General features: G+C 47.7%; 4 protein-coding genes across 7 annotated transcripts in view; 3 read left to right on the forward strand and 1 right to left on the reverse strand.

The window, feature by feature from the left end:
• trappc10 (trafficking protein particle complex subunit 10) overlaps positions 1-5,403 on the forward strand; it is a 19,641-nt gene extending 14,238 nt beyond the window's left edge. The window contains exons 17-23 of the mRNA XM_084452163.1: positions 1-209; positions 766-866; positions 1,071-1,197; positions 2,447-2,611; positions 2,793-2,973; positions 3,294-3,488; positions 4,156-5,403. The exon at positions 1-209 is cut by the window's left edge and continues 21 nt beyond it. Of these exons, the coding sequence (XP_084308289.1) occupies positions 1-209; positions 766-866; positions 1,071-1,197; positions 2,447-2,611; positions 2,793-2,973; positions 3,294-3,488; positions 4,156-4,406 (1,229 nt within the window). The 3' untranslated portion in view covers positions 4,407-5,403. The remainder of the gene's footprint in view (positions 210-765; positions 867-1,070; positions 1,198-2,446; positions 2,612-2,792; positions 2,974-3,293; positions 3,489-4,155) is intronic.
• A 3,602-nt stretch (positions 5,404-9,005) lies between these two features.
• gdf3 (growth differentiation factor 3) lies at positions 9,006-10,468 on the forward strand (the record flags this gene model as incomplete). Its single annotated transcript, XM_084452129.1, has 2 exons — positions 9,006-9,285; positions 9,612-10,468. The coding sequence occupies 2 exons, from the start codon at positions 9,006-9,008 to the stop codon at positions 10,466-10,468; spliced, it is 1,137 nt and encodes a 378-aa protein (XP_084308255.1).
• A 628-nt stretch (positions 10,469-11,096) lies between these two features.
• Positions 11,097-15,863, reverse strand: LOC311320587 (butyrophilin subfamily 3 member A1). 3 transcript variants are annotated; one of them, XM_084452373.1, is made up of 11 exons: positions 15,744-15,863; positions 15,476-15,585; positions 14,237-14,293; positions 14,016-14,123; positions 13,820-13,936; positions 13,335-13,451; positions 13,091-13,231; positions 12,916-12,967; positions 12,787-12,813; positions 12,650-12,676; positions 11,097-12,412 (listed from the first exon to the last, which is right to left on the reverse strand). In XM_084452373.1, the coding sequence occupies exons 1-11, from the start codon at positions 15,760-15,762 to the stop codon at positions 11,880-11,882; spliced, it is 1,308 nt and encodes a 435-aa protein (XP_084308499.1). In that variant the 5' UTR covers positions 15,763-15,863; the 3' UTR covers positions 11,097-11,879. The 3 variants fall into 3 exon arrangements, with proteins under 3 accessions (XP_084308499.1, XP_084308498.1, XP_084308500.1); XM_084452372.1 differs by having other exon boundaries at positions 14,237-14,296; XM_084452374.1 differs by lacking the exon at positions 13,820-13,936 and having other exon boundaries at positions 14,237-14,296.
• Positions 15,864-17,693: 1,830 nt separating this feature from the next.
• Positions 17,694-27,500, forward strand: part of rab3gap1 (RAB3 GTPase activating protein subunit 1) — a 38,101-nt gene continuing 28,294 nt past the window's right edge. For both annotated transcript variants that reach the window (XM_084451773.1, XM_084451772.1), the window contains exons 1-14: positions 17,694-17,717; positions 17,836-17,891; positions 19,142-19,217; positions 19,401-19,530; positions 19,882-19,960; positions 20,222-20,341; positions 22,732-22,897; positions 23,157-23,256; positions 23,799-23,880; positions 24,030-24,098; positions 25,330-25,403; positions 25,578-25,670; positions 26,387-26,556; positions 26,905-27,012. In XM_084451773.1, the coding sequence (XP_084307899.1) occupies positions 17,700-17,717; positions 17,836-17,891; positions 19,142-19,217; positions 19,401-19,530; positions 19,882-19,960; positions 20,222-20,341; positions 22,732-22,897; positions 23,157-23,256; positions 23,799-23,880; positions 24,030-24,098; positions 25,330-25,403; positions 25,578-25,670; positions 26,387-26,556; positions 26,905-27,012 (1,341 nt within the window). In that variant the 5' untranslated portion in view covers positions 17,694-17,699. The remainder of the gene's footprint in view (positions 17,718-17,835; positions 17,892-19,141; positions 19,218-19,400; positions 19,531-19,881; positions 19,961-20,221; positions 20,342-22,731; positions 22,898-23,156; positions 23,257-23,798; positions 23,881-24,029; positions 24,099-25,329; positions 25,404-25,577; positions 25,671-26,386; positions 26,557-26,904; positions 27,013-27,500) is intronic.

Below are 27,500 nucleotides of genomic sequence, written 5' to 3' on the forward strand. Positions count from 1 at the left end.
TGTCCCTCCAGTCCTCTGAGAAGGTGACCAGCATCTGCCTGCCCCCCACCCCTCCCTACCACACTCTGGAGTTCCAGCTGGAGGTGCTGTGCGTCATCCCCGCCGGACCCGACCGGCCGGCCAGCGAGCGGCTGACCAACGGGGAGGTCCGGCACCGGCCCCGGAGCTACAGCCACCCGGACACGGCCATGGCCGCCATCGACCAGAGGGTGCGCATCGACGCTTTTATATGAGACTGCACAACGCGCTTTAAAAGAGAGTTGGATGGGGTCACATTACTGTTAGGGGTGGGTCCAGTTAATCCATTCAATGATTGAATAGTCTGTGACAGTCAAAGTTGATTTTTGGTCATTAACTGATTTTGGTCCAATTGTGGTCATCATTTTTTTCCCCCATTAAGATAAACACGTCTTTAAAAAAAAATAATAATAATTGAATGGGACTAATGTTGTGCATCTTCAGTTCTGTAGCACTATATTAATTGGAATGGGGCTAAATTACAGCATCAAATTAAATAGAATTGTGGTCTTTTTGTTCATTCAAATAAACACGTATTTTAAAATGTTGGAATCAAATCTTTCGAATGTCGGCAAAAAAACATGAATCGATTCACCGTTCATACCACCCAACTATGAAAAATGCAAGTTGTGCACAACCCTAATTACTACCTACTACAAATACTTAGGGAGTTTCAGTGCTGCCGTATTTAATTTTTCTAGCTAGTGTTTTCTCATTTAGTTGTCTGTCTCTTCACCCCGTCTACAGATGTCCATAGACTGTCCCTGGTCCATCTACTCTACCCTGCTGGCCCTCACCTTCTACATCCCCTTCAAGACCAAACACTCGCTGCTCTCTGCAGGGAACAGGTGAGCCAAACGATCCCTCCAACATCTCATGTAGAAAGGTTGAGTTTCATAGTAGAAGAGGTTTATATCTTAGTCTGCCTTTTGTACCCCGTCAATCCTCATGTAATAATATCTGTTGTTTTTTGTGTAAGCATACCATGGCATACGGATATGTTGTTAATCCTTCGAGCCTTCATCTCCCTGACCCCTTGACCCCCCACACAGGAAGTTCATCCAGGTGTGTGTGCAGAATGTGTCGGACGTGAACTTCCAGCTGATGGACCAGAGACTGACGGAGAAACAGCAGGAGTTCTCACTGGAGCTGCGGTCCCTCAACGTTAAAGCACAACAAGTGAGGAGATGAACACGCCTGTATCAGACCACACAGGCTCAGGGCAGCCGACCCCGTCTGAACATGGCCTTTCTTGCCAGAGAGTCAGCTCAACCATAGCAGTGTGGTGGAGTAATGGTGCCTGCACACTTCCCCAACCAACGCCAGCCAACTCCCAACACCCAACATTCTAAAATTGGCAGTTGTTGTTATAATGTTGGAAGTTTAAAATTCAACATATTCACCAACAAAAAAATCCATCCAACCAACGGCAACACTCACCAACAAACATTGGTGTTGGTGTTGGTTGGCGTTGGTTGGGGCAGTGTGCAGGCACCGTAGTCTCTCTCCAGACTCAAATATTACGTTGAGTCGCTGCGCTCCGCATTCTACATAATAGAGTCTGTGCTACTTCGTCGCCCAAGCTGGTATTCTGAGGGCGTATCGACGGTTCAAAATTGAAAGAGTTACAGGTCATAGCAGCAAATGAGAGACGCTAGCCCAGGTTAGATGGGCGGGCCTTATCTATGGGTGGGGACGCCTGATCGCGAAAGTCATTAATGATTGGTGTCGCAGGGATTCCTGCGAATCCAATGGAATGCCAGGATTTGAGCACCAGATTTTTACATGAAGTGTCCCAGACCCATAGAGAGATCTGCAGCATGCAGTAACGTAGTTAGCGTAGCTTACGTAGTGAATCAGCGAAAACTCGGGTCACGGGTCTGGCGTTGAGACTACAGGCACCCTAACCCCTTGGCTCCACCGCAGCCGACAGCATCAACCGTCAGCGTCGACATTCTACCGATAAAAACTACGAAATAAACCTCGGCTTCTCTAACGACGGGACGTTGGCGTCAAACGCGACGCAACGGCTGCAGTGGAGCTGCTGTCATTTATCACAACGGATTCATTTCCTTAGCGTCTGATGGTTGATGGTTGACGCTGACGGAGCCAAGGGGTAAGGTTATCATTACATTATCATTTAACAGACGCTTTTATCCAAATCGACTAACAATAATTGCATTTAACGTGGGAAAAGCCAATGTGCTACTACTCGCCAGAACTCACAAGGGCATCTGCTATCTAAAACCAGTGATTAAGAGCATAATCTAGCGCTGAAGTCAAAGTGCGAGAATAGCACTACGACGCGTCACGTGTCTGTCTGCTTCTCCCTGTAGCTGGTGTGCAGTAAGCAGAGCGTGTTCTGTGTGCTTCTCCCTGTAGCTGGTGTGCAGTAAGCAGAGCGTGTTCTGTGTGCTTCTCCCTGTAGCTGGTGTGCAGTAAGCAGAGCGTGTTCTGTCTGTGGGAGGTGCGCTGGAAGGCAGACCTGCCCTCCTGTCTGCAGTGCGTCTTCTCCGCCAGCTTCTCGCTAGGCAACCAGGAGGTCTCGGCCTTCAAACCCTACCACTACGAGTTCCAACTGGAGAGAGTCACTGTGAGTGGAGCGCTGTTTGACCCCCCCCCCCCTCAAATGTTGTAGACACAACTTGAAACAGATGATATGAAACTTAAACTGACATATTTCCATAGACTGAAACATTGCATATCTGTAGTTTGCTTTCAAACCAATGCTTTATACTTTGCCCCCCCCCCCCCCCCCCCCCCCCCCTCTGCAGACACTGTACAGTCTGAGAGCTGAGATCTCGCCTGCCAGCGGTGAGCAGAGCTGTCGCTCTGGCGCCCTCTGTGGGCTGGAGGTGGCCATAACACGGCTGGCTGAGCCCGGGGAGGGGGAGGCGGAGGAGGAGGGCCAGGCGGAGACGGACGGGCTCCGCACCACCAAGCTCATGTATGAAGGTCAGTCGGTGTGTGTGTGAGTGTGTGTGTGTGTATGTGTGTGTGTGTGTGTGTGCGTGCACGCTTCGAGCTTGTGCACCCACTTCAAGGGTGTGTTTCTCCTACTACCTGCATATTTTGTGCTGTGTACATTCTTTCGTGTGTGTGTGTGTGTGTGTGTGTGCGTGTGTGTGCGCGTGCCTGCGTGCGTGTGTGTGTGCGTGTGTGTGCGCGTGTGTGTGCGTGTGTGTGTGTGCGTGTGTGTGCGCGCGCGTGCGTGCGTGTGTGTGTGTGTGTGTGCGTGTGCATACTCACTCAGTCAGTTTGTGTTTGGTCCCCAGTGGCTGATAGCAGCAGCAGCTGGGCGGTGTGTGGAAAGAGCTCGGGGCTGGTCTCCATGCCCGTGTCTGCCAGCGCCACGCACAAAATACACATTGAGCTCATGCCCCTCTTCGCCGGGCACCTGCCCTTCCCCAAGATCAAGGTGTTGAAGTACCTCCCGCACAGCGCCACCCCCGCCATCCAGCCCGACCCAGGTATGCGCTGACGACCCCCCCGGGAGGTCAGCAATGTCACTCAGCGGGACGGATATTTATATGACCTTGAAGTTTGTGAATGAGTCTGTTCCTATAAATCTGTAGTTGACATGAGAATGTTTTGAATACGTTATCGCTGCAAAAGGTCATAGCTTTTACTCAAGTATTTCGGCTCTAACAGCACAAAAGATAAGTGCCCTAGTTTTCTAGTGAACATTGTTTACATTTAGAAATAATTTATTGCCTAGTTAATCGCTATTCTTGATGGTGTGGATGGATGGTTGAATTTACGGAACGCATTCAACTGCTTAGGGGCGTTGAGAAGCTCAATAATATTTTTCTCTGAGGATTATGTGATATAAACATTTGACTATAAGAATATTTACACTGAGTCACCTAGTCAAAGAAGCCTTGGGCCATAACATTAGGTTTTGGCTTATTAAAAATACCAGTACAATTCACCCAATACCCCAATAGGGAGAATTTGCATTACAATTCTGGTGTTTGCCTTTCAATATTTTCTCTGGACACCTCAAACTAAGAGTGTGTGTGCAAAGAAAGTCACCCCTGTGGAAACATATTAGCCACCACGTCAGTACGATATTGATATCGAACAATCTGCAGCGCAGGTGGTCTTGACCGTCCGTCCTTTCTCCGCTGCCCACAGACAGCTGTGTGGAGAACGACACCCTGTCCCTGCTGGACAAGGCCCTGGACGACCAGGCCGACACCGCCAGCATCCGCAGCCGGGGAAGCGTCCACTCCGTGGGCAGCGGGGAGCGGGAGCAGCAGAGGGGACTCCCCATGCCCCGTCTGGAGGCCTTCAGCCCGGGCCAGGTGTTCAACCACAGCCAGGGCCGCCAGGTTCTGGTGCTGCCCGCCACCGACGACCACATCCTGGAGGTCAACGCTACGTGACCCGGGGCGGCGGTCACCTCCCCACTCTCTGGTTATCATCATCATCACCACCATCATCATCGTCGTCACCTCGTCCATACGCGCAGCGCCGGACAGATTTGACCCAGTACTTTATGGGACTCTGCAGGGATGGAGCTCCAGGGTTGGGTCCTTGGGACTTCTCTAAACCCAGACGATGGACCCTGCGTGCGGGCTGTGCTAGCTGGGCTAGCCCCGAGCATGGAACTATCACAACAGTGGAATATTGGAATTATCATGAACCGTTAGACACCACACCACTTTGGAATATCTTAACCTATTGTATTTTCCCCTCTAGGACTGTGTATGTCTCAGTGGGTGGACACCTATATCTCCGACAACTTCGGCACAGGGAGAGACGGGCGGACCGGAATGTTTTCACACTTAAGATAATCTCATTCTGATCGATGGCCTTGTTCGCAGCTTGAAAAAGAGATTGTGGACCGTCCCGCTTTGCAGTCAAACATTGCCAAATTATTTTCACTTGCATTGAAACGAGAGCCGATATACTTTTAAGCCTCCCCTCAAAACAACTGTATTGAATTTAGATGCACCAAAGCACCGCGAATCCTGTGTGCTTGCTTGTAGCGTGGTGTAAATTGTCGTACTACTGACGTAGTGGACTGGGTGTGTAAGTCTGTGTGAGTTTATATTTGTTGCCGTCTACTGTCTGAGTATGCTTGACTTAAAGGGAGAGTTCGCCTATTTTTAAGATAAAGGGGGGGAAAAAATATAGAAAATAAACAAATTCTGGAAAAAAACAGGTGAGCTTTCGCTTCAAGCGAGATAGTGTTCGAAGGTTAGTCGGTGTGGATCATGTGTGAATTGATGAAGCTCTCTGTGTCCACCTGCTCTTTCTGTATGAGACGCATGTGTCCCTCTCAGCTATGCACACACTCCTCCTTTTCTCCTCCCCTCTCACGGTCTGCTGTGAAACCAATCAACGGTCCCATTGCCCACGTTGTAATTATACCGCCCTCCTCTGGCCACTGTACATACTGTACCATAGAGAAATAAATGTGATTTAAAGAAAGGAACAATCGCCGTCATCTCTCGTCAGATCAGTTATGAAATGTTGAAAGGTGTTTTTTGAGCTATCCTTAAATTGTTGACCCGGGGGAAAAAAGACAGATGAGACAAGTGTGTGTTTTACAGAGATATATTTATTTCTCTCTTCTGGACAGACAAATGTGCTTATTTTTTAGCAGAAGATCAATGAGAATGTTCTCATGCGGTCCAATAATGTGTAACGTTATACAGTACGAGTGTGTGTGTGTGTATAAGTTACTATGAGCGATTAGAGTTTGGGGTGAAAGACGCATGCATGCATGGCAGTGGTTCTACTTGTGGTCTATTTTTTACGTACCTGCACGTTAGCGTGTAATCTCATCTGGGCGGGGTTTGTGTGTGCGACCTGCTCGTCGGTGTGTGTGTAAGCGGGGTTGGGGACGGACACCAGGCTGGTGAGTGCCGTGTTGTGTGGCGGCGGCGGCGGCGATGGGCCTCTCTGGCATCGCTTGCGGAGACACAGGCTCAGGACCAGCGTGACCAGCAGCAGCACGCCGCACGCCCCCGCCAGGGCGTACACGGCCGCGGTGCCGCCGTCCCACGGCGTGGAGACGGGGACGCAGCGCGGCCGCGACACCCTGGCGCCGTTCTGCGTGCACACGCACACGCTGTAGCTCCGCCCCGCCTGCAGGCCGAACACGCTGGTTCGCCGGGCCATCGGGCTCACCGTGCCGTTGCTCAGCGCGCTGCCGTCCTGCCGCAGCACCCACACGCCGAACGCCGTCAGCGCCGAGGGCGGGGCGCACCAGCTGACGCCGGCCGAGTCCGGCCGCACCCCCGTCACGTCCAGCGACACCACGGGGTCCGCCGGCGACCACGCGGAGGAGGGGAGGGGAGCCGGGCACCGGCAGCTCCGCCCCCTGGTCTCCCTGACAACGGGGCAGGGCGTCTGCAGGTGCACGCAGGGGTCGAAGTCACACAGAGGCTCCTCCTCCTCCACCTGTAACCCGGGAGGGGGGGCGGTCTGTACGGGGGTGGGGGGCGCCGGGGCGGAGCCAGGCGACAGGTAAGGGGGGGCGCTGACGTCCCTTTCGGCGGGTGGGCTCGGCTGAGGCGAGGTCACCGTGGGTGATGTCACAACTGATCCCAGAGCAGCTGGTGTTGACCTGAACTCGGTCTCCAGGCCCGTCTGTGTGGAGAACACCACTCCCTCATGTCTGTAAGCAGAATGAACTGTTATTATGAGGACATGCTCAATGTTTTTACACTGTATTTTACTTGATTTCTTATCTTTATCTATTGTTTTATCTTCCATCTTATTTTCCTGCTTTTTGTTGTATTTTGTATTTTATACAAAATACAAGAATTTATTTATTTATTTGTCTATTTTTATGTTCATATATTCTTTGTCATAAAGCACTTTGAGCTGCATTTATTTGTATGAAAGGGGCTATACAAATAAAGTTTTATTATTATTGTTGTATTATTACATTATTATTATTATTATTATTATTATGTGATTTGAACAGGTGAATCTACAAATATGCTTATAAGAGATACTGTACAACAAATGCATACATATATTGATTCTACAATGTATCAGCTGGAGAAACTGGATCCAGGTTTACGTGGCTTCTTTCACATCTATGCATTCTCATTAGTCAGTACTACTCACCCCTCTGTTTGACTCGAACTGGGTACGTGTCCTCCACTGGTCTGGCTGGGGGTGTCTGTGGCCTTTGATGTGTCCATGATGTGTGTGTTGGTGGGGTGTGTTGTGGGTGTGTCCCCTGATAAGAGGACCCCGACATCCTTTTTGGGGGTGGAGCTGGGCTGTGGCAGGGCTGCCGTGGGTAATGTCACATGAGTGACTGGTGGTGTCTGTGTAGAGGACCCTACTCCATCATGTCTGTAAGCAGAACGAACTTACTGTTATAACATGCTACATGTGACTTGAGCAGTAGAATCTAGAAATATGCTTGTCAGAGATACTGTACAACAAATGCACACACACGCCTGCATCTGTTGATTCTATAATATATCAGCTGTAGAGACTGAAGCTAAGTTTTATCTGGCTTCTATCACATCTATTCTCATTAGTCAGCACAGTTGTTGGTTAGAGAAGTAGGCTACTCACGATTCTGTTTGACTCGAACTGGGTACAGGTATGTGTCCTCCATCGGTCTGGCTGGGGGTGTCTGTGGCCTTTGACGTGTCCCTGGTGTGTGTGGTGGGTGTTGTGAGTGCGTCTCGGTCACCTGGTAAGGTCCAGACAACACATGTTTTGAAGGCCCAAACACATGTCAGCCAGATAGTTATCCGTCCACTGGAAACGAATGAAACAGAGGTTGTTTAGTCGTGGTTAAGACAGGCCAGGGCTTAAGTAGAGAACAACTATCACTTACATAGAAGGAGAAGTGGAATTCATTCCACACACACACATACACACACACACACACACACACACACACACACTATGTACTCACCAACAGGTCATAATTGTCCTGGATGAAGATCTAGAGAGAAGAAGTGTGTGTATCCATGTGTTACATCTGTTTGAAAGGAGCAGTGTGCCCCTCGTTTATACCAGATAGGGAGGCAGAGGAGTCAAGGAGAAGCTGTGGAATGTTCTCTCTCTCTCTCTCCCTCTCTCTCCCTCTCTCTCAGGTCGCTGTACCAGGCTCGCATCGCCACGGGTACTAGGGCCTACATCATCCCATAATACTCCTGCATATCTTAGTGACAGCTAATGCAGACAAGGATACGAGCTCATAGAGCATTATCACTAAGAACAGTGATTTCCTCTCTGTCACACACACACACACACACACACACACACACACACACACACACACACAGAACACACACACGCACACACACACACACACACACACACACACACACACACAGAGAACACACACACACAGCGGTCTTATCTGTTGGAATGTGCATATGGCTGCTCTGCTATAAGGCATGACAACAGATCAAAGTAATTCAATTTCATCAGGACATTCAATCACATTATCGTCATCTATAATGACTGACACGAGCACTGGGAAATTCAGTTCAGAATATCCTAAGAATCCTTGCTGTTTTCTAGCAACTTGCTTTGTAGCCTATTGTACTAGCAAAAGGCAAAACAAATCTCTTTAGGCTATAGGAAGATAAATAATCACACTGATTCAACTTTAAACATTGTTAAAAAATTAAAAGTGAATCTAGGAAACTATATTATCATCAATGGAAGCAAGGCGTGGAAAGATGTTAACATTCCGACTCGTTCCCTGTTGTTTATCTAATGTTGTCTTGCCTTGCATCCTGTGTTTATCTGACCTCGGCTCATTAGCATACGCCGTATCGCACCTTATCTGACCTCGGCTCATTAGCATACGCCGTATCGCACCTTATCGTACCTCGGCTCATTAGCATACGCCGTATCGCACCTGGGTCAATCAGCGCCAGTGATCGATCACACGTGAGCAGCACGCCGGGACATTTCAGCCCATCAGTAAGGAGGGACAGACACAGGCGACAGTGAAAGAAAAGGATAGTTCCAGATTACACACAGTCAATATGATGGCAATGTTGCTCGTTTTAATTGTGCTGTCGTTTAGCGTCCCCGTCTTGGCAAATGTAGAGGAGATGAAGACTCAGGAACGATTGTTTTTACATTCATTGGGCCTCTCGGGTCGACCGAGGCCCTCAGACCCCCGGCGGGTCCCCTCGGTGTTGTGGAGGATTTTCAAAAAGAGCAGCGGCCGAGACCCCGACGCCCGAGGTGCAGAGAACGACCCCTGCGTGGTCTCAGAGTATGGAGTGCGCGGGAATATAGTTAGATTTGTGCAGGACCAAGGTGAGCTAAACTGCAGGAATAGGCTAACTTCTAAATTGTCCTGACGTTTTGATTGTAATGTCTTGATTGTAATGTCTATCAGGCTCAGCACAGCATGTATGTAGGCTATTTAATTCACAATTGACCTAATACCTGGTCCTTTATTCTGTTTCGGTGTTTTGTATATTCCACAAACAATGGCATTGTTTGTGGAATATACAAATTGGCAATGGCAAGACATTTTACTTGTGCATTTTGGTTGATATTAGGCTATCAGATGACAACATTTTAATTTTTAGACCGTGTAAACCACTTGAGGTGTTTCAGTGTTTTAATTCCTTCCACAGGTCGCCTGGTCTCAGGTTGGAGCATCAGCTGTCAGGGGTGTGTGGAGAAGCATCTGTTCTTCAACATGTCTGTCCTCCAGCCTGTGGAGCAGCTCTCTCTGGCGCAGCTGGAAATAAAGTTCCAGTGGGACATATTCCTCTCCCCAAGGTTCCTGCGGGGGCCCCAGGCCCTCGGCGTGTCCCTGTATAGAGTGCTACGCGCCACCCTGAGGGGGGCCAACCACGAGGCCAACCGCCGACTCCTCCTGTCGCAGTCCGTCCAGCTCCAGCCCGAGTCCGGCTCGTTCAAGCTGGACCTCACGACCTTGGCGGAGAGCTGGCGCAAACCGGGCCACAACTACGGTCTGGTGCTGGAACTGCAGCCCCACGCTACCACCAACCCTGTCAACCCTCTCGCTTACCTCCCGGGTAATGCTCTCCCACTGGGGCCAACCGTAACCCTCCCAGAGTTCCAGGCCTCCCTGGTGGCGGTTTCTCTCAACCCGCTCCAGTGCCGCTCCAGGCGAAAGAGGAGCGCCGTCTACATCCCCGTGACCCTCAGCAACGTGTGCAAGGCTCGCCGCCTCTACATCGACTTCAAGGACGTCGGCTGGCAGGACTGGATCATCGCCCCGCAGGGCTACCTGGCCAACTACTGCCACGGGGAGTGCCCGTTCCCCCTCAGCGAGAGCCTGAACGGCACCAACCACGCCATCCTGCAGACCCTGGTGCACTCTCTGGACCCGCACGGCACGCCCCAGCCCTGCTGCGTGCCCATTCGCCTGTCGCCAGTCTCCATGCTGTACTACGACAACAACGACAATGTGGTGCTGAGGCACTACCAGGATATGGTGGTGGACGAGTGTGGCTGCCGTTGAGGCCGCTGTCTTGATGTCAATTGCCTACGAAGAAAACGCTGAGGCCCACTGGTGTCTGCGTAAGGTGTTGACAATGAGATGTTATCCACCTTGTCTACTCAGATTTACATGGAGGGGCTGTTTTAAGGTTGATTTGGAATTGAGTATGTGTTTGCCATGTTGGAGCATTGTTTGTTTTTACTCTGTAGGTTACTTAAGTTAGTTTGGTCTAATGTCAAGTTATATATTTGTGTTTCCATGTCATGTCTTTCATAATAAAACATTTATTGATTCATCAGTGATGAATTGGCTGACTGAATTCAGTCTGAAATGTAGGTCTGTATGTTACATTTCTAGTGGAGGTTGATTATAAAAAGTACCCCCTTAGAATAATCAATTTATGCTTATTCCAAATCTACTATTCGACTTATTGAGGGCTGATTTGAAAGGGAAACTCATGTCTCATCACCCATCAGCTCTCCAAGACGGATTTTGTCTCCCTCCTCTGGACAACTTGGGTAAAGTACTTGTGCAATATTGCTGTTCATTATTCACAATGTAACAATTCTATTATGCTCTAAAATATATAAGGCCTACAAAGGATAATTGAGATATCAAATATTTTATTTGGCATGTTTACTCTCCATCCTGATCATTGAGGCATTATGCTGTGTAGAACACTCAGGAAGTAGAATAACGGGTTGTTTACATTTCTTGCAATGGAGAAGCGATACCAAAGTGTGTGAACATATCTGATGTGTGGTAGCATGTCTCTTCCTGCTGCAGTGTGCAACTGTTCCACCGCTTCGCTGCACTGCCCGTGATGATGCTCATCTGACATGTGCACGGCCTTCTGCAGCGTTGTTCCTTGGCAAAGCAGTTGTCAATCATCATAATCCCCAAACCTCTCATCCAGCAGTGCATTTTTTGAACAATAGGGGTGGTGCCCTCAGTTGTTCCAACATGCATGCAAAATATTTTGTTTAAAAAAAAAAAAAAAAAACCCCGTTTCCCTTGCTGTTGGGAAACAGGAAGAATGGTGTTATTTTTTTATTGTGTTGACTTGGGACCAGGATGTGTATCCTGATTGGCTGCTTTCCAACCTTTTTCAAGTTTGTCCCTTCTAAGTTGTTTAGCTTGTGTTCAGTTACTTTCTCTTTCAGCTAGCTCTTGTTAAAACCACTTTGAGGTGTAGCCTACCATATGAGGAAGTCTATATTCTCTGGTTTAGTTTTCCACTGCAACAACTGCGTGGTCAGGCTTTCAGGTTTTCATTTAACAAAATAAAGTTTAAATTGAATACACTGATAGTTAAGCAATAGCTGCAGACAGGCTGTGGTATATGGTTGCCTCATTGACACTTCTGTTGCACTGGTCACATACAAAGCCAACAACTGAACATTGTTTTATATTGTCAATTACATTTATAATTTTACAGAATGATCAGCTCTCTGTCCGTCTCAACTGTGCCAAACACAGGGTTAATCATCTCTGCATGATCAAAATCTGCATCAAAGGTGTAGATGTGGCGTTTCTGCTCTGCGTCATAAAAGGAGACCTGCCCCTCCTCCATATCTAGGAGCACCCCTAACCTGGAGGGGGCAGACTGATCCAGTTTAGTGACCGGTGAGGTCATAGCCATGAGCTGACCAAGCTGCAGACGCAAGGTCCAGTAACCTTTAGTTGTGTCCAGAGCAACAAAGCCGTTACGAGGTGCACGTTCTCTGACCACCCCTATCCTCCACTCTCTCTTCCCCCTGACCTCCACCTCCCAGTAATGCCTTCCTGTGTTAAAACCTTGTTTTCCCAGCGCACACCACCACCCATCATACTGGCTAGGACTGCTGCTATGTCCATGCCACGGATTATGTGTACTCTCAATGATGGTATCCATTTTCACTCTTTTTCTGTCTGGAGACAGTTTGAGGCTTGGGTTTGCTGTGCGTGGGTCTAGTGTGATGTCATCTGTAAGGAAATAAAGTAACAAGAGAAGCTTTATGGACCTTGCTGAGTGTAAAGCCTTGGTCGGTATTAAAATCAGTATTCAAATATTGCATGCAGAGATCCTTTGCATTGGCAAATGAATAGCTTCCAAAACTACAGGACACAAACTATTTGCCTGCAAAACTAGTCTGAGCATGTTATCTAATCTGACTGCTATCTGAGTACAAACATACTTACGTACCTACATACAGTACATACCTGCCACTTTGATAATCCAGTCCCAAACTGAGAGAAAACAGAATTGAATTACTTAAACATTCAAGAGCTTCAAGTTATGAAAACACCAATTCACTTCCAGTATTGATTGTTGACTGGGACATACGAAGGGGACATACCGGAGTCTGGAATGTGCTTCAGAGCCACTAAAAGGGGTAAAACCATGACAAAGATTAGATTACCACCAGAAAACCCCAGGTATCCTTCCCCCTGAGACTAGTTCCTAGGACTAACCGGTTCTGACTCACCTCTACCGTGGAACCTTGTTTTATTTTTCAGCCACTGCTTTGCAATGGAACCCTTTAAAATCAAACACAGAGGAACTTTGAATGTCAACTTCAACTTTGGAATGCCACTACTTCTCTATGTCGTATGTACAGTATGTACAGTATGTAAGCAGGAGTTTGTATGAAGGCCACACACCCCATGCTCATGTTCCTCCTGCAGCATACTCCAGATGATGAAGTCCATGAGGGGAAGCATGTTGGGCAGTCTCCCTCTCTTCCACTGTCTCTCCAGATCCTGCAGTACTGAACACACGTCCTCACCCAGACACACCGAGTCCTACAGGGACATGGAACGAGATCATGTTATTGGGGGTTCTCGATTGTACAGTTTCTAGGACAATATGACTTACATACAGTATCTAATGAATGTCTCCCATCACCTGGTCCATGTCCTTGAGCTTCAAGGCCCAATCATGCAGAACAGTTCTGGCTTCCATCAGTTTCTGTTCCTTATCTGGTTTGTGATGGTCTGTGGCGAGTTTCTGTTCTTCAATACTCTGAGAGGTTGACAGAGTTGGGGGGGGGGGGGGGGGGGGTTTCAACACAAATCACAAGTTATTCAACTGATATACAGTACAGAGCAGCTCATTGTCAACATTAGACTGTCTAGTCAACTGTCATGGGTTCCCAAACATTTGTCAGTCACCACCCCATTTTGAGGTCAGAAAATTCTCATGACCTCAGCCATGAGAAGGCATTGTAATAAAAAGTGCATGTTTACTTTGGTTTGAGATAGTCCACTGTATCACAGTAGCTCTACAGTAAAGCAGAAGTAGTAAAGCAATCGCTTTGTTTGGCTTTGAACAGTTGCCATGGAACACCAACCAAGGTGTGTGTTTACAGTAGAATAATAGTAGCCTATAACCTGTTCTGTTGCTGTTGCGTGCATCAGTTCCTCAGCCCATTGTAATATGAAGTCCTGTCTCTCCTCCTGGCTAGACCCATCATTAGTGACTCTGGTCAGGAATGACGAATCTCTGGTCTGAGTAGAATGTCAACAAACATTAGTATGGTTTTGTATGAGACTATCGCACATCTCTGAAGCATTTGACTTGAGTTACCTGAACTACCCTGTTCAGTTCAGCAGAAAGTTCTTTGATGACCAGTTTAGACTCATCCCTGGTGTAATCATTTTTCTGGTTGTTGTTGTTGTTCTTGTTGTTGCCTCCCTGGAGAAAGAGAGCCAGAACTTTGAGCAGTGACTGATAAATGATGGCTGCTGTCCCTTCTACTGTATATTTTTATGAGACTCATGCAAAAGCAGTGTTCAGTTTCTGCAAACCTTTTTCAGTGCCAACCAAGTGAGCACTTTCCTCTTGAGGCGCTCCTTCACGCTTAACTGCTGTACAGAAAATATAGAAATGTCTGGTTAATCCCAGCATCTATTTTCTGCCTCAGAGAATGATATACTATACTAGAACTCTTTCACCTCTTTGCATTACGGTGGTTTAATAACCACAGCTAAGGGGAAACTACCATTTGTTTACTAGAACTTGTTTACTAGAAACTACAGTAGGGGAGAGCGGGCGCGTCAGACCGCGGGGCTTTTCAGGTGATCTGTTGTAGCTACACAAAAATATTTTGGTGAACACATCTCTCTACCTCACGTCAACCTATCCTGAAGTCGGCAGGGATATTTGAAAATCTTTAAACATTTTCCTGGTGAACATCTATTTTTACCCCATGAAAGTTTTTTTTTTTACGCTAGTGTTTTTTGATTTATACCTTGTGTAGGCCACAGACTCCAAACATATATCATTTTAATCACTGTTTTATTGGCTATAAGATAGAATAATTTTCATGTTTCATGCTACATTGATAGCCCTTTTCCAACCGGTTCGGTGCCGGTTCGCAAACCTAATTTTGAACGGTTCCGAGCATTTCGACCAAAAATAAATGAGTTCGGGAACCCTAAAGTTGGTTCTGAACAGGCACCCAAAAATAGTAGGTTTTTCAGCGCGAACCGTGATGATATCGCGGGCGCGGTCTATAGATTTGCTGTAAACACATTAGGCTACTCGATGATAAGAGCAACCGCTTCAGTTATGTGTAAATGTGCGCCGGGAATAAGGCTCTCAAGTGTGAATAATCTCATTCTCTATGATAAGTGCCAACTATCTGAATAACCAGCCATCGAAATTACTTTATACAAATTATATAATTGACAATCCTTAAAAAGTATGTTATTTTTGGCAAAACTGTAAGAAACTGGTAAGTGCTGGAAACCTCGTTTTGATGTCCTTTTCTAGCCAACAGATATAGGTATACATGTATAGCAAAATTCATAATAAAAACGAAATCATTTTTAAAAGCTTAAGGCAAAAAATGGTCCAACACGCCCCGCTCTCCCCTACAGTACGTTCATGTTCAGAGACCTGTAACAACATGCCAGGAATGCAGTTTCTTGCTGTGATCTCTCATGAGTTACTGCTTCAGTAAACCATCAAACGCTCAGAGAAATTATTCAAATCCTGACTTGAGTGCATTAATCAGTATTTTTCTCAGTATTTCTTTCCATTACCTTATTTAAGCTCATTGTTGGTTTAAGGAATGGCTGTGAATGGCAGGTTCTGAAGCTGCCCTCTTTTTTGCACACACTTCCAAAACTGCTGTAACTGGCACCAACCCTCACTGCAAAAGTGGAAAACAAAGAGCTGTGAGTGAAGTGAACGTAATTGCACAGCAGCAGATGTAATTGCAGCAGCAAAACATGATCTCTACAACAACTGGATTCATATCATTGTTGCTGTAAGTGTAAAATATGTCGTGTTGAGTATATTTAATCTTACCGGCTGTCTGTGAAGCCATTAGTCATTGCTTATGTTTCAAAATTCATAAAGTCACAAATTGAAATGTACTTATTGTATCAAATTTAAGGAGGCTCGAGCCCTACACGTATATGTCCACATATCTTCCACAGAGTATGAAATTGTAAACACTGCCTCTTGGTAACACCCAGCCCACAACCCCACCCACTAACTACTGCAGTCAAGTGAGCCGCCCTTTTTTTTCGAAATTCAAAACAAATCAACTACAAAAAATACAATTACTAGCCTATTAGTAGTATTACGGTAAAACGGTGAAACGGTTTCTGCAATATATATTTATATCGTCGCTGCTTCTTTTTCTTGCCACTGCCCAAGAGAAACGAAATTGAAACACTCAGGGGATATTGTTAACGTCAATGCCAAACATGGGAAGTCCATAAGAAAAAGTAGGTTTGAGAATGAAACAGCTACAGTCGATCAAATTACAATAAACATGCAGATACAGTTATTGTATGACAGCAGTGGTCATTTGAACACACACTGCTGTTGGATTATTATCTATTAACCCTAACCCTTCTCACAAACGATTAGGTTTTAAACTGCACATGTCAGAATAAGGGCACAACATTAACTACTTCTTCAAAGTACGCTACAAACACGATATCTGCTGCAGCTCGCATAAAAAGCAGGAACTCAGGCTTGATCAGGCGGCTACAGTAAACATTGGCACAAGCCAAACAGCATGGGCGATTTTATAGAATACATCTTTTTTCTGATTATGAATAATAAATTGTCGGCAAGTTGTTGAGCGGTGGGGGGTGCGCTGACCATGGTTGTATTAATAGAATTACATTTTCAGAGTAAGAAAGGCTAAAAAACATTATAGGAGAGACATGGCAAACACTGGTGTATGTCTGTGTGTGCGTGAGTGTGAATGTTTATATTCGCCCAGATAGAGGCGAATATAATAATCGAATATAATATCGGAAAATATTAAAGAGAGAAGGTCGAATATCATTTCTGAGCTCAGTTGACAGCCATAGCGCCCACAGAGCCACAAAATGCATTCATGGGGCTCTGTGCTCTCAGTTGTACTTGAGTTGGGGTGTCCTCACACCCCTCATTTCATAACTTTCTCCTTCCTCTTCTGGGTTTTGTGTAAGTTGTGTGTCTGACACTATTGAGTAAAGAAACCAGGCACTTCCCTTTTTCACCCCAATCCCACATCTCTCACATCCCCTGCAACTCATTGGGACAATTGTTCAACTTCCTGCTTGGAAGAGCACAGCTCAGCGGAACACTACGAGCCCTCTCCTCATGTAGGGTGTGTTTCAGGCTCCTGGGTCTGGTCCCTAGACGCACTCAGCTTCAGCTGCATCTGTGTTATGCGGAATTCTGTGACCATCAGTGACCAGATCCAGATCAGATCCGGTGGTCACTGATTTCCGCATGTTAATACACCGACATCTGTGATCACATTCACACAACTGTGGTCTCACATTCCGGTGCGTTAATACACAGAATACAAAGTGTTAATACACTTTGAAGCTTCAAAGCACCGCCACCACCACTGTGCTCGGTCATAAAGTCATATTGACATGCTCGTGGTGTCTAGATGAAGTTTGATGCGTTGTACATATTGAATTGTCATACGGATTTCTGATTAGCATACTGTTCACAACTGGCATTCTTTGTAAATAGATGGGTCGAGACGGCAGAACTGTTTTTTTTTTTCTTACGTCAAAATGTTGCCTCCCCTACTCTCAGAGGGTAAAAGCTCTACGTCTCTCACCCGCTTTAGCAAGTGTTCATGAATCATATGATCACAAAATGCACTTTTATAATGTTAAAAACGAATATTATCAGCAAATTGCTCAGCCACCATGAGACATGCGCAGCTTCTTTAACAGGTGGCAAGTTTGACGTCATCGCACGTAATGCAACGTGGAGAAAAATAATAATAAACAGAAATCCAACATGGCGGCTGACAGTGATGTGAGTAACTCAGCTAATGCCAGTTTACTACCTGTTTACATTAACGACCAATTATAACAGTCACCAACAATGAGGAGATGGTTTTATACTTGATATGAAACATTCATTTCTGTTGCAGCCCGAGTCTGAGGTGTTTGAGATCACGGATTTCACCACCGCGTCGGAGTGGGAAAGGTAGCTCACTATCTATACAAGCTAAGCTAGCTAGCTAATGTCACTCTAGCTAGATCACTTGTAGATAACAATTGGTGTCGATGAATTATATTACTCTCATGTTATCCAAATGTAGTCAATTTGGTCACGATAGTCTGAGTGCATGTCAAGTTGCCGAGGCAAGCTGACTCTTTAGCCACTACGTTAGCTATGAGCTAGCTAGCTATCCACCCAGGCCTAGCTCATCTGCTAAGTGCTCGTCCCCCTGACTTAAGTTATCATCAGCAAGAATGTACATTTCTGCTGAACACTCCCCATAGACTGGCTGAGTTGAGATGGTTGCTATCCAGCCCACATCCACTGAGCGATACTGTAAAAAACAAAAAAAGTACATAGACATAACTAGCACAGTTAGCTATTTGTAATGGCATGCATTCCTATCCATGATCACAGTTAAGTTAACTAGCTGTTGGTGCGGGTGTAAATAGTCTATTTCAGTTGCTATCTGCTTATATACACAGACTGCTAATGCCTTTCTAGTCTTGGAGCCCTTTAGTGTTTAGCCATCTCCTGGAACATGTTTGTGGGCTTTACAACAATATATAGCTGAAGTTAAACTCTGCAATTTGTGCATAACATTCAAGAGAGGGCCACTGTGTGTGTGTGTGTGTTTGTGTGTGTGTGTGTGTGTGTGTGTGTGTGTGTGTGTGTGCGTGTATGTTGTCAGTATGTGCATGTGTGCATATGTAATACATGCATGTATTTAGACAGGACACTGTATTCTGTCCTGTTACTAGTGCTGAGTATGACAGGTTTGGTTTACGTGTGGTTTATGACAGCTTTGGTTAATGTTTGGTTCATAACAGCTTTCGTTTACATGTGTTTCATGACAGGTTTGGTTAATGTGTGGTTCATGACAGGTTTTGTTGATGTGTGGTTCATGATAGGTTTGGTTTATGTGTGGTTCGTTACAGATTTGGTTATTGTGTGGTTCATGACAGGTTTGGTTGATGTGTGGTTTATGACAGGTTTGGTTAATGTGTGGTTCATGACAGGTTTGGTTAATGTGTGGTTCATGACAGGTTTGGTTAATGTGTGGTTCATGACAGGTTTGGTTGATGTGTGGTTCATGACAGGTTTGGTTAATGTGTGGTTCATGACAGGTTTGGTTAATGTGTGGTTCATGACAGGTTTGGTTAATGTGTGGTTCGTTACAGATTTAGTTATTGTGTGGTTCATGACAGGTTTGGTTAATGTGTGGTTCATGACAGGTTTGTGTCCAGAGTGGAAGAGGTGCTGAATGACTGGAAGCTGATTGGGAGCTCTGTGGGAAAGTCCCCAGAGAAGGTAACCTATCAACCCTCACCTAGTCCTCACAACACTAAAACCACACACACACACACACACACACACACACACACACACACACACACACACGCACACACACACACACACACAATAGGCAATATGCAGCCATCTGGCAAGCCTCATAAATTCATGCATGAGGTGAATTATCCTTTGATGATTCAGGGTGAATACACCAGCGGTTCCTGGGAGGAGAAGACCCAGGAAATCAACTTTGCCGATTTCAAGTTCTCAGTAACGCATCACTTCCTGAAGCAAGAGTCTGACGAGCGTGAGGGGAAGGAGCCTGAGGAGGGTAAAGTGATCAAAATAGACATCAAAATAATTCCATCCTATTCCTAAACTTTTGCTGTTGCAGTGCGACACTCCACTCCCCTAAGAAAATAGTTAGACCTTGCTCCTAGTCTGTTGCTACTCTGTCAAAAGCATTTCTGCTTTATTATGATAGGACAGTGTAGGTGACAGACAGGAAAGGTGGGAGAGAGAGAGAGGAAGACATGCAGCAAAGGGGCGTGGGCCGGATTCAAACCCACGCCGCTGCAGTAAGGTATAGCCTGTACATGGTGCCCCAGGCCATTGATCTACCGGGGCGCCCCCGTCTGTTGCTACTCTAATACCTGTATAACTCGTATGTAATCCTCTCCAGATGCCTTCCCTATGGCCATGCAAGACCTGCTCTGTATGAACAACGACTTCCCTCCCAGAGCCCACTGCCTCGTCAGATGGTGAGTCCAGGAAGGCGAAATGGACCCGATGCTGACCGCCCCCCCCCCCAACTGGACCTCTTCTTAACAAACCTTCATCCCTTCCTTACCATCTGCCTTTTCCCATCACCTCCAACCACAAGGCTCATGTTCACATATTATGTCTTTATTTATTTTTTTACTTTAAAAAAACACCTGAACTGAGCACATCTCGAGTATGGAATACAGCGAAGGAGTACAGTAGGATGAAAGATGTTTTCTGTCTGTTGTCTGTGTTTGAAGGTACGGCATGAGGGAGTTTGTGGTCATATCTCCCGGGGCCAACTGTGAGGCCATCATCAGTGAGTCCAAGTGCAACCTGCTGCTCAGCTCCATCTCCATCTCTCTGACCAACACCGGCTGGTAAGTGACCACTCACCCAGGGCAACACCGCATGCTACAGTAGGTACCAGCTTCCTACAGTAGGTACCAGCTTCCTACAGTAGGTACCAGCTTCCTACAGTAGCTACCAGCTTCCTACAGTAGGTACCAGCATCCTACAGTAGGTACCAGCTTCCTACAGTAGGTACCAGCTTCCTACAGTAGGTACCAGCTTCCTACAGTAGGTACCAGCTTCCTACAGTAGGTACCAGCATCCTACACTAGGTACCAGCTTCCTACAGTAGGTACCAGCTTCCTACAGTAGGTACCAGCTTCCTTAGGCCCCATTTCCACCGCATAGGTACCGGTTCAGCTTGATTAAACTCTTCTTCTTTTCTTTTTTTTCTTTTACTGCGCTTTCCACCACAAATAGTATCCCACTAAATGGTCATCATGAAGTCATATAAAGGGTTTCTGAATATAGAGGGGTCTTGGTCTGGGTCTGGGTCTGGGTCTAGTCTGGGTCTTGTCTGGGTCTGGGTCTGGGTCTGGGTCTGGGTCTAGTCTGGGTCTAGTCTGGGTCTGGTCTTGGTCTTGGTCTGGGTCTGGGTCTGGGTCTGGGTCTGGGTCTGGGTCTGGGTCTGGGTCTGGGTCTGGGTCTGGGTCTGGTCTGGTCTGGGTCTAAATTCTCTCTGACCAATCAGCGGTCTGCAGTGTTTACACGACATCGTTACAGCTCACTTGGAACCTCGACGGAGCAGGCCCTAAAAAAGGAACGGCTCACCTCGCCTCTATTCACCTTTTTTTTGCGGTGCCCCAAAAAGCAAGTTAAGTTGAGTAGAGTTTAGACTAGAGTAGAGTTTAGACTAGAGTAGAGTTTAGACTAGAGTAGAGTTTAGAGTAGAGTAAAGTAGAGTAGAATGTACAGTAGAGTTTAGAGTGGAGTTTAGAGTAGAGTAGAGTAGAGTAGAGTTGAATAGAGTTGAATAGAGTTGAATAGAGTTGAATAGAGTTGAATAGAGTTGAGTAGAATTGAGTAGAGTAGAGTAGAGTAAAGTGTTGAGTTGAGTAGGTACTTTTTGGTGCGTCAGAAGTGGGGCACAAGGCAACATACAGTAGGACTGTCTTTGATGCGCTCTCTCTTGCAATTAGCAAAGATAGTGATAGTTTGCATGTCACCAAAAAATATGGAACGGTAGCATATCTCAGTTTCCAGTGAAGGAGGACAGAGATACTAAAATACCACTTATTTATTGGCTGACATGACAATATCAACACCTACGTGGAATTTTAGTATTTTTGTCTCCTTGACTGGAAATTGAGATGTGCTTCCCTTTCATATTTTCTGTTAAGATACATTACATTTTTGGGTTTAGCACTCCATTGAGAATCCAGAGAAAATATTCTCCGGCTACCGGAGAAAAATATGCACTGTAAACCAAAAAAAACAGCAATCTTTTAGAAAACTGTGTTTATCGTTGTTCCAGAATCTCCTTTGACAAACACAACACAATTGAGCATCGTCAAAAGTCTGATACGGCCAGTTGAGCTCGTAACTGACATGAGAAAGGTCTCGGCTCTGGCTCGGGGGCAGAGCGGGTCGTCCGCTGATTGCCGGGGCGGCGGTTGAATGTGTGTGTGAACGGGTGAATGAGGGGCCATTATGAAGCGCTTTGGATGAAGGCACTATGTGCTGTAAGTGCAGTCCGTTTACCCTTTACCGTTCCAGATCCAATGACGGCGGGCGACAATTTTGCCTTTGTGCATACTTCTCTGCATCGCTGCACGGGCGGTTCTCAGAAATAGAAACGTCGTGGGCAGCTCGCCCGCGTGCCGTGGCATCGTGTTGCAGTAGGTCACCGTGTCGCCATGGCAACGGCGGATGAGGATACGGCAGGGTGGCTGTGGGCAGTGCTGTGGTAGCTGGCAAGGTCACCTGCTCTCCCGCTGTTTAGCTGGGAAATGGAGTTCACACTGTGTGCTATCACTAGTGACTACTGAGCCAGGCCGTATGAATGAGAACAATTTACCAAAGGTCTTGTATAGTTTTTTGTGTATGAACATGATTACAGTAAAGAGTTGATTAGTAACATGTATAGGCTACTGCAACAGCCTGTTATCTTATCTAGGTATCAAGTTGGAGGAAGAGGATGTGTGGTTCAGTTATATAATGTGACAGAATGCTGATAATGAGATGTATGCAAATGAGCTCACTCCTCGCCCATCAGGAAATGACACCTTCGGAAGTCCACTGGGTGGCTCCACATAACCTCTATACCCTCCCTGTAATCCCTCGATCGTCCACCAGGTGCTGCTGTGTATCTGTGCTAGAATCCGGATGCGGAGTCCCGTCACTGGTACCCGATGCGCCTGCAAACCCAGTGTTGTGCTGATGCCTCCTCTCTGCTCCCCCCCCCCCCTGCGGGGTACAGCCAGGTGCCCATGTTCGTGCAGATCCAGCAGAAGTGGCGCCGGATGTATGCCGGGGAGTGCCAGGGCCCAGGGGTGCGCACCGACTTTGAGATGGTCCACCTGCGCAAGGTGCCCAGCCAGTACAACCACCTCTCAGGCCTGCTGGACATCTTCAAGTCCAAGATCGTGAGTACGATGACGGCACATGAACGAAAACGTTTCATATCTGTCCAGCTATTATTGACCAGATGCATCAATTGCAATACTGTGGAACATGAGAAACTCAATCAATGAAGTGATTTTATTTTGTCTTGAATATCGTTTCTGAACTCTCTGGAGATACAGTATGTGGTCTTACGGTTTTCACTAGCAATACAATTACAGAATGCATGTTATCCACCTCCTTCTCTCTCTCTCTCTCTCTCTCTCTTTCTCTGACCACCAGGGCTGCCCTCTGACCCCTCTGCCCCCCATCAACATCGCCATCCGCTTCACGTACATCCTGCAGGACTGGCAGCAGTACTCCTGGCCCCAGCAGCCCCCTGGTAGGAGCCCCCCATTGAGCGCCTCAGAACCCCCCCCCAAAAAAACAGGAAGTGGGTGCTTGGGTAACAACATATTGTAGTTCAAGTGAGAAACAGAAGCGGTGCTTTTGAAGTTGGACGCTTGATTATTTTATAACACCACCAGGCACTTTACTTGTTCAGATAGTGATATATAATATACTGGCTCTCCTCTTGCTCCAGATTCAGTAGTGGGCTTCTTCCCACAGTTAAGTGCTGCTCACTGGGGTAGCTTTTGACATCGCGGGGAGATGCTTGAGTCGTTGAGTGGTTCGGGGCGGGCGGAAAGCAGTGGGTAACACACCCAAGAGCTTTCCAAACGGATCACTTTTTTTTCCCCTGCCCCTCTCGATGTGGACAGGGGAATGGAAGTAGGCGGGCGGAGGTCGGCGTTAAGCCCTTGTACGAACGCCAGGGGAAGAGTGTGTCGGTGTTGAATATGTGCAGCGCACCCGGCGGCCATTTTTTCCCCCCTCTAAACGAGGAGACATTGAACACACGGCATGTCATCTCTCCGCTCGCAGACTTTGACGCTCTGCTCGGAGGCGAGGTGGGAGGCGTCGAGTTCGGGAAGCTTCCTTTCGGCGCCTGCGAGGATCCAATCAGGTGAGACCGTAGCAGCCGCGACGACAGTGCATGCTCGTTTTACTGTCTGGTCACGTTTATTCTCAGAGTCTTTAATAGATACATTTTTAAATTTGGTGAGTAAATTATGTGAAACAAATAACAAAAACGACCTCGTATGCCTGTCTCAGTGAACTTCACCTGGCAACCACATGGCCGCACCTCACCGAGGGTATCGTCGTAGACAACGACGTTTATTCGTAAGTATGAGCCGGTCTCCCCCTTCGCAGTCCCTCTCATCCTGTACCGAAAATAAGATTTGGACGAGATGGAATAATTTCACTCACTCGCTGAGTGACAGGAACACCGAGAGACAAGTGGGAGGGCTCGGCGTTTGAAATGTGTCTGGAAATCCAGACGTCAAACAGTCAAACAGTACACCGAGCCTCGGCGGTGAGCGCGCGCTCGCAAACGCATTCAGGTGATGTCGGTGGCTTAAACAAGTTCTCCATACCTCGGTGACACTGTGAAATGGTTTGTCACCCATATTAATTTCCTGGGCGCCAGACAGTGTAGGTGTGAGAGGGGGCGGATGAGGAGGAGGTGAAAGAGAGAGAGAAAGAGACAGGGAGAGAGAGGAGGAGGAGGAGGAGGGAGAGTGTAACAAGCACCCTTGTACCCAGAGTTCGACTGCATTAAAACCAAAATTGATTCACGGCGAACAAATTTTACGCTTTTCGGTTTAGGTGATGAAACGCTGCTCAGCCAGCCATCGCATCATATTAACAGTCTTAGTGTTTTTCCTCAACGCCCCCCCCCCCCCGCCTCGCATTTGCATGCGGTTCACTGTAAGAACGCAGACCGATCCCTCCCATACCCCCCCCCCCCTCTCTGAAGCACATCAGGAAATATCTGCCCCAGAGAGGGACCAGCAGGGACACGTGATAATGGAGATTACCCCGAGCCAAGGACAAGCAGGTCTGCCTCAGAGAGATTTGAGTTATTTTAATGTATATTTTTTGAAAAGTCCCTCAAGGCGGTTTAGGCAGGAAACATCTGTCTTAATTGATTTAGCTCTGTGGTCTTACTGGAAAACCAGACTACATGGCAAACCGACGTCCTCCATGGAAGGAATTAAACTCAGCAGAATACGGCAGCTGTTGAACCTGCCACTGTGAGAAATGTCGATGCGCTATTGTCTGGCAAAGCCCAAAGCAATCAAGCATAAACCGATCATGTTTTTATCGCCTTGTCAAGCCAATATCTAATCCTCTCAGTAAAACCTGATGAATCGTAGAATGTGAAATTCAGCAGGTTAGACAGCGAATAATCCCTCTACCATGTGTACAGAGATCAAAGCGGAATAGCCTTTGTGTCTGTCCTAACCTTTGGCAGCAATAATGTCAAAGGTGAGCTGCTGAGTTTGGACACCTGGCATCCTTCCGTCATGTGGTCTGACCATATGTGCCCTCTCCATGTGTGACCCGACAGCGATCTGGACCCTCTCCAAGCCCCTCATTGGTCGGTCCGAGTCCGCAAGGCAGACAATCCCCAGTGCTTGCTGGGTAAGGTGACGATTCCCCCACAGAACGGCTGGTATGATAGAAACGCCCCGGATCCCATCAGTGTCCATGTAATGTGTTTTTGGCCCCAATCCCCCTAATTCATTTCCCGAAGTGTGTCGTTTTTGAATTGAGGTCAAGGGGGGAGGGATTTAACTCGTTCTCTTCCGCACGCAGGCGATTTCCTGACCGAGTTCTTCAAGCTGTGCTGCAGGAAGGAGTCCACCGAGGAGATCCTGGGCAGAGGGGTGTCGGAGGAGGAGGTCAAAGGTTAGACCTCGGCCAGAAATATCCGTCCATTCAGCTTGGTTTCTTTTAGCATGGTGTCTTAGCCAATAGCCATAGGTACTAGTTGGGCACGTCCAAGTAGTCTAGTCTCTGGTCCTTGGCTGTCGTTCCTCATCCACACTGATCGGATCTCAAACTGCAAAGATGGTGAAAGCTGTATGGAGGCTCAGTGCAGGCTTAGCTAGTTTCACACGAGTCTCACGCTGTCAGACTGTCGAGATCTCCGCCTCCGAATGTCCGGAGACGTCTCCGTTGGAAACCGTCGCTAGAACAGCGCCGAAAACCGACGCGGCCAATCAGAGCCACCGCCTACATCTCCAATAGGGTGAAGGACCCGCCTTATAAAGACCGTGTTAAAGACGTTGGATTGGTTCTGCAATGCAGTTTAAAAAAAATAGTAAACAAAAAAAAATCTCTCAAACTGTTTCCGCCCACTTTCAGCGACGAAACCTGCCTGAATGTTTCCAGCCTCCCAGTCGAGCTCAGCGTTTAGAGGCTCGACTCGCGAGTCTTAGTTTTGCGTCCCCGAGATCGCTAAGCACGGCTCGCGCCGCGGGCGCCGTCTCACAGGCTCTTGTTTGTTTACCCATGCATGTTATGAGAACATATGCTTCCCCTGCCTCCACCCTCACTTCCTGTTGTGATTCATTTTCCTGCCCCCCCCCCCTCCACCCTCCCCAACGCCGTGGTTGCCCCAGACAACAATGACATCAGCGCCGCCCTGTCCAAGCTGACGGAGCCGGCGGCGGTGCCCATCCCCAAGCTGTCCGTGTCCAACATGGTGCACAGCGCCCGCAAGCGCATCCGACGCCACCGCCGCGTTGACGAGGCGCCGCTCAGCAACGACGTGCTCAACTCCATACTGCTGGTGAGGGAGGGGGGGGGGGGTGTCAAACGCACGTGTATGAGTGTGTGAGTGTGTGTGTGTGTGTGTGTGAGGCAGCCAGACTGTGGGAGCTAACTCTGCAGGCTGTACCGTGTGGAATAACCTCCCTATCAGCCACCGAGCTTCTGCCTCTGGCCAGCAGGCTGAGTGCCGGTGACTCAGGTGGTGAATAAAACATGTCCGCCCGCCCGCTTAGCACGGCTGTTGTCTCCTTCCAGCACTTTTTGTCTGGAGGGAAAGAGTTGATATTCCCTTAAGTACCACTGTATGTGGAATCATGTTTATTTTTGTTTGTGTGTGTGTGTGTGTGTGTGTGTGTGTGTGTCCCAGTATCTCTTCCCCGACGCCGCTGCGGACAGGAATTCGGAGGCGAGCGAGAGCAAGGCCGCGCCATCGAGCTCCAACGGGACAGCGGAGCAGGAGAGAGACGGGGACTCGGTAGGTTATGCTGCCCTGGGTCTGGGTCTGGGTCTGGGTCTGGGTCTGGTCTGGTCTGGGTCTGGTCTGGTCTGGTCTGGGTCGGGTCTGGGTCTGGGTCTGGGTCTGGGTCTGGGTCTGGGTCTGGTCTGGTCTGGGTCTGGTCTGGTCTGGTCTGGTCTGGTCTGGGTCTGGTCTGGGTCGGGTCGGGTCTGGGTCTGGGTCTGGGTCTGGGTCTGGGTCTGGTCTGGTCTGGTCTGGTCTGGTCTGGTCTGGGTGTGGTCTGGTCTGGTCTGGTCTGGTCTCGTCTGGTCTGGTCTGGTCTGGTCTGGTCTGGGTCTTGGTCTGGGTCTGGTCTGGGTCTGGTCTGGTCTGGTCTGGTCTGGTCTGGTCTGGTCTGGTCTGGGTCTGTCCTGTGCTGCGTTCCATTTGGCTCGTGAAGTCTTGGTTTTTACGAGATGCTCCTCACAGTCCTAGCTGGAACGCCCCTCTCTCCACTTGTTTTCTTC

The sequence above is a fragment of the Borostomias antarcticus genome, assembly GCF_949987555.1.
Source record: "Borostomias antarcticus genome assembly, chromosome: 17".
In the NCBI taxonomy this organism is placed as follows: domain Eukaryota; kingdom Metazoa; phylum Chordata; class Actinopteri; order Stomiiformes; family Stomiidae; genus Borostomias; species Borostomias antarcticus.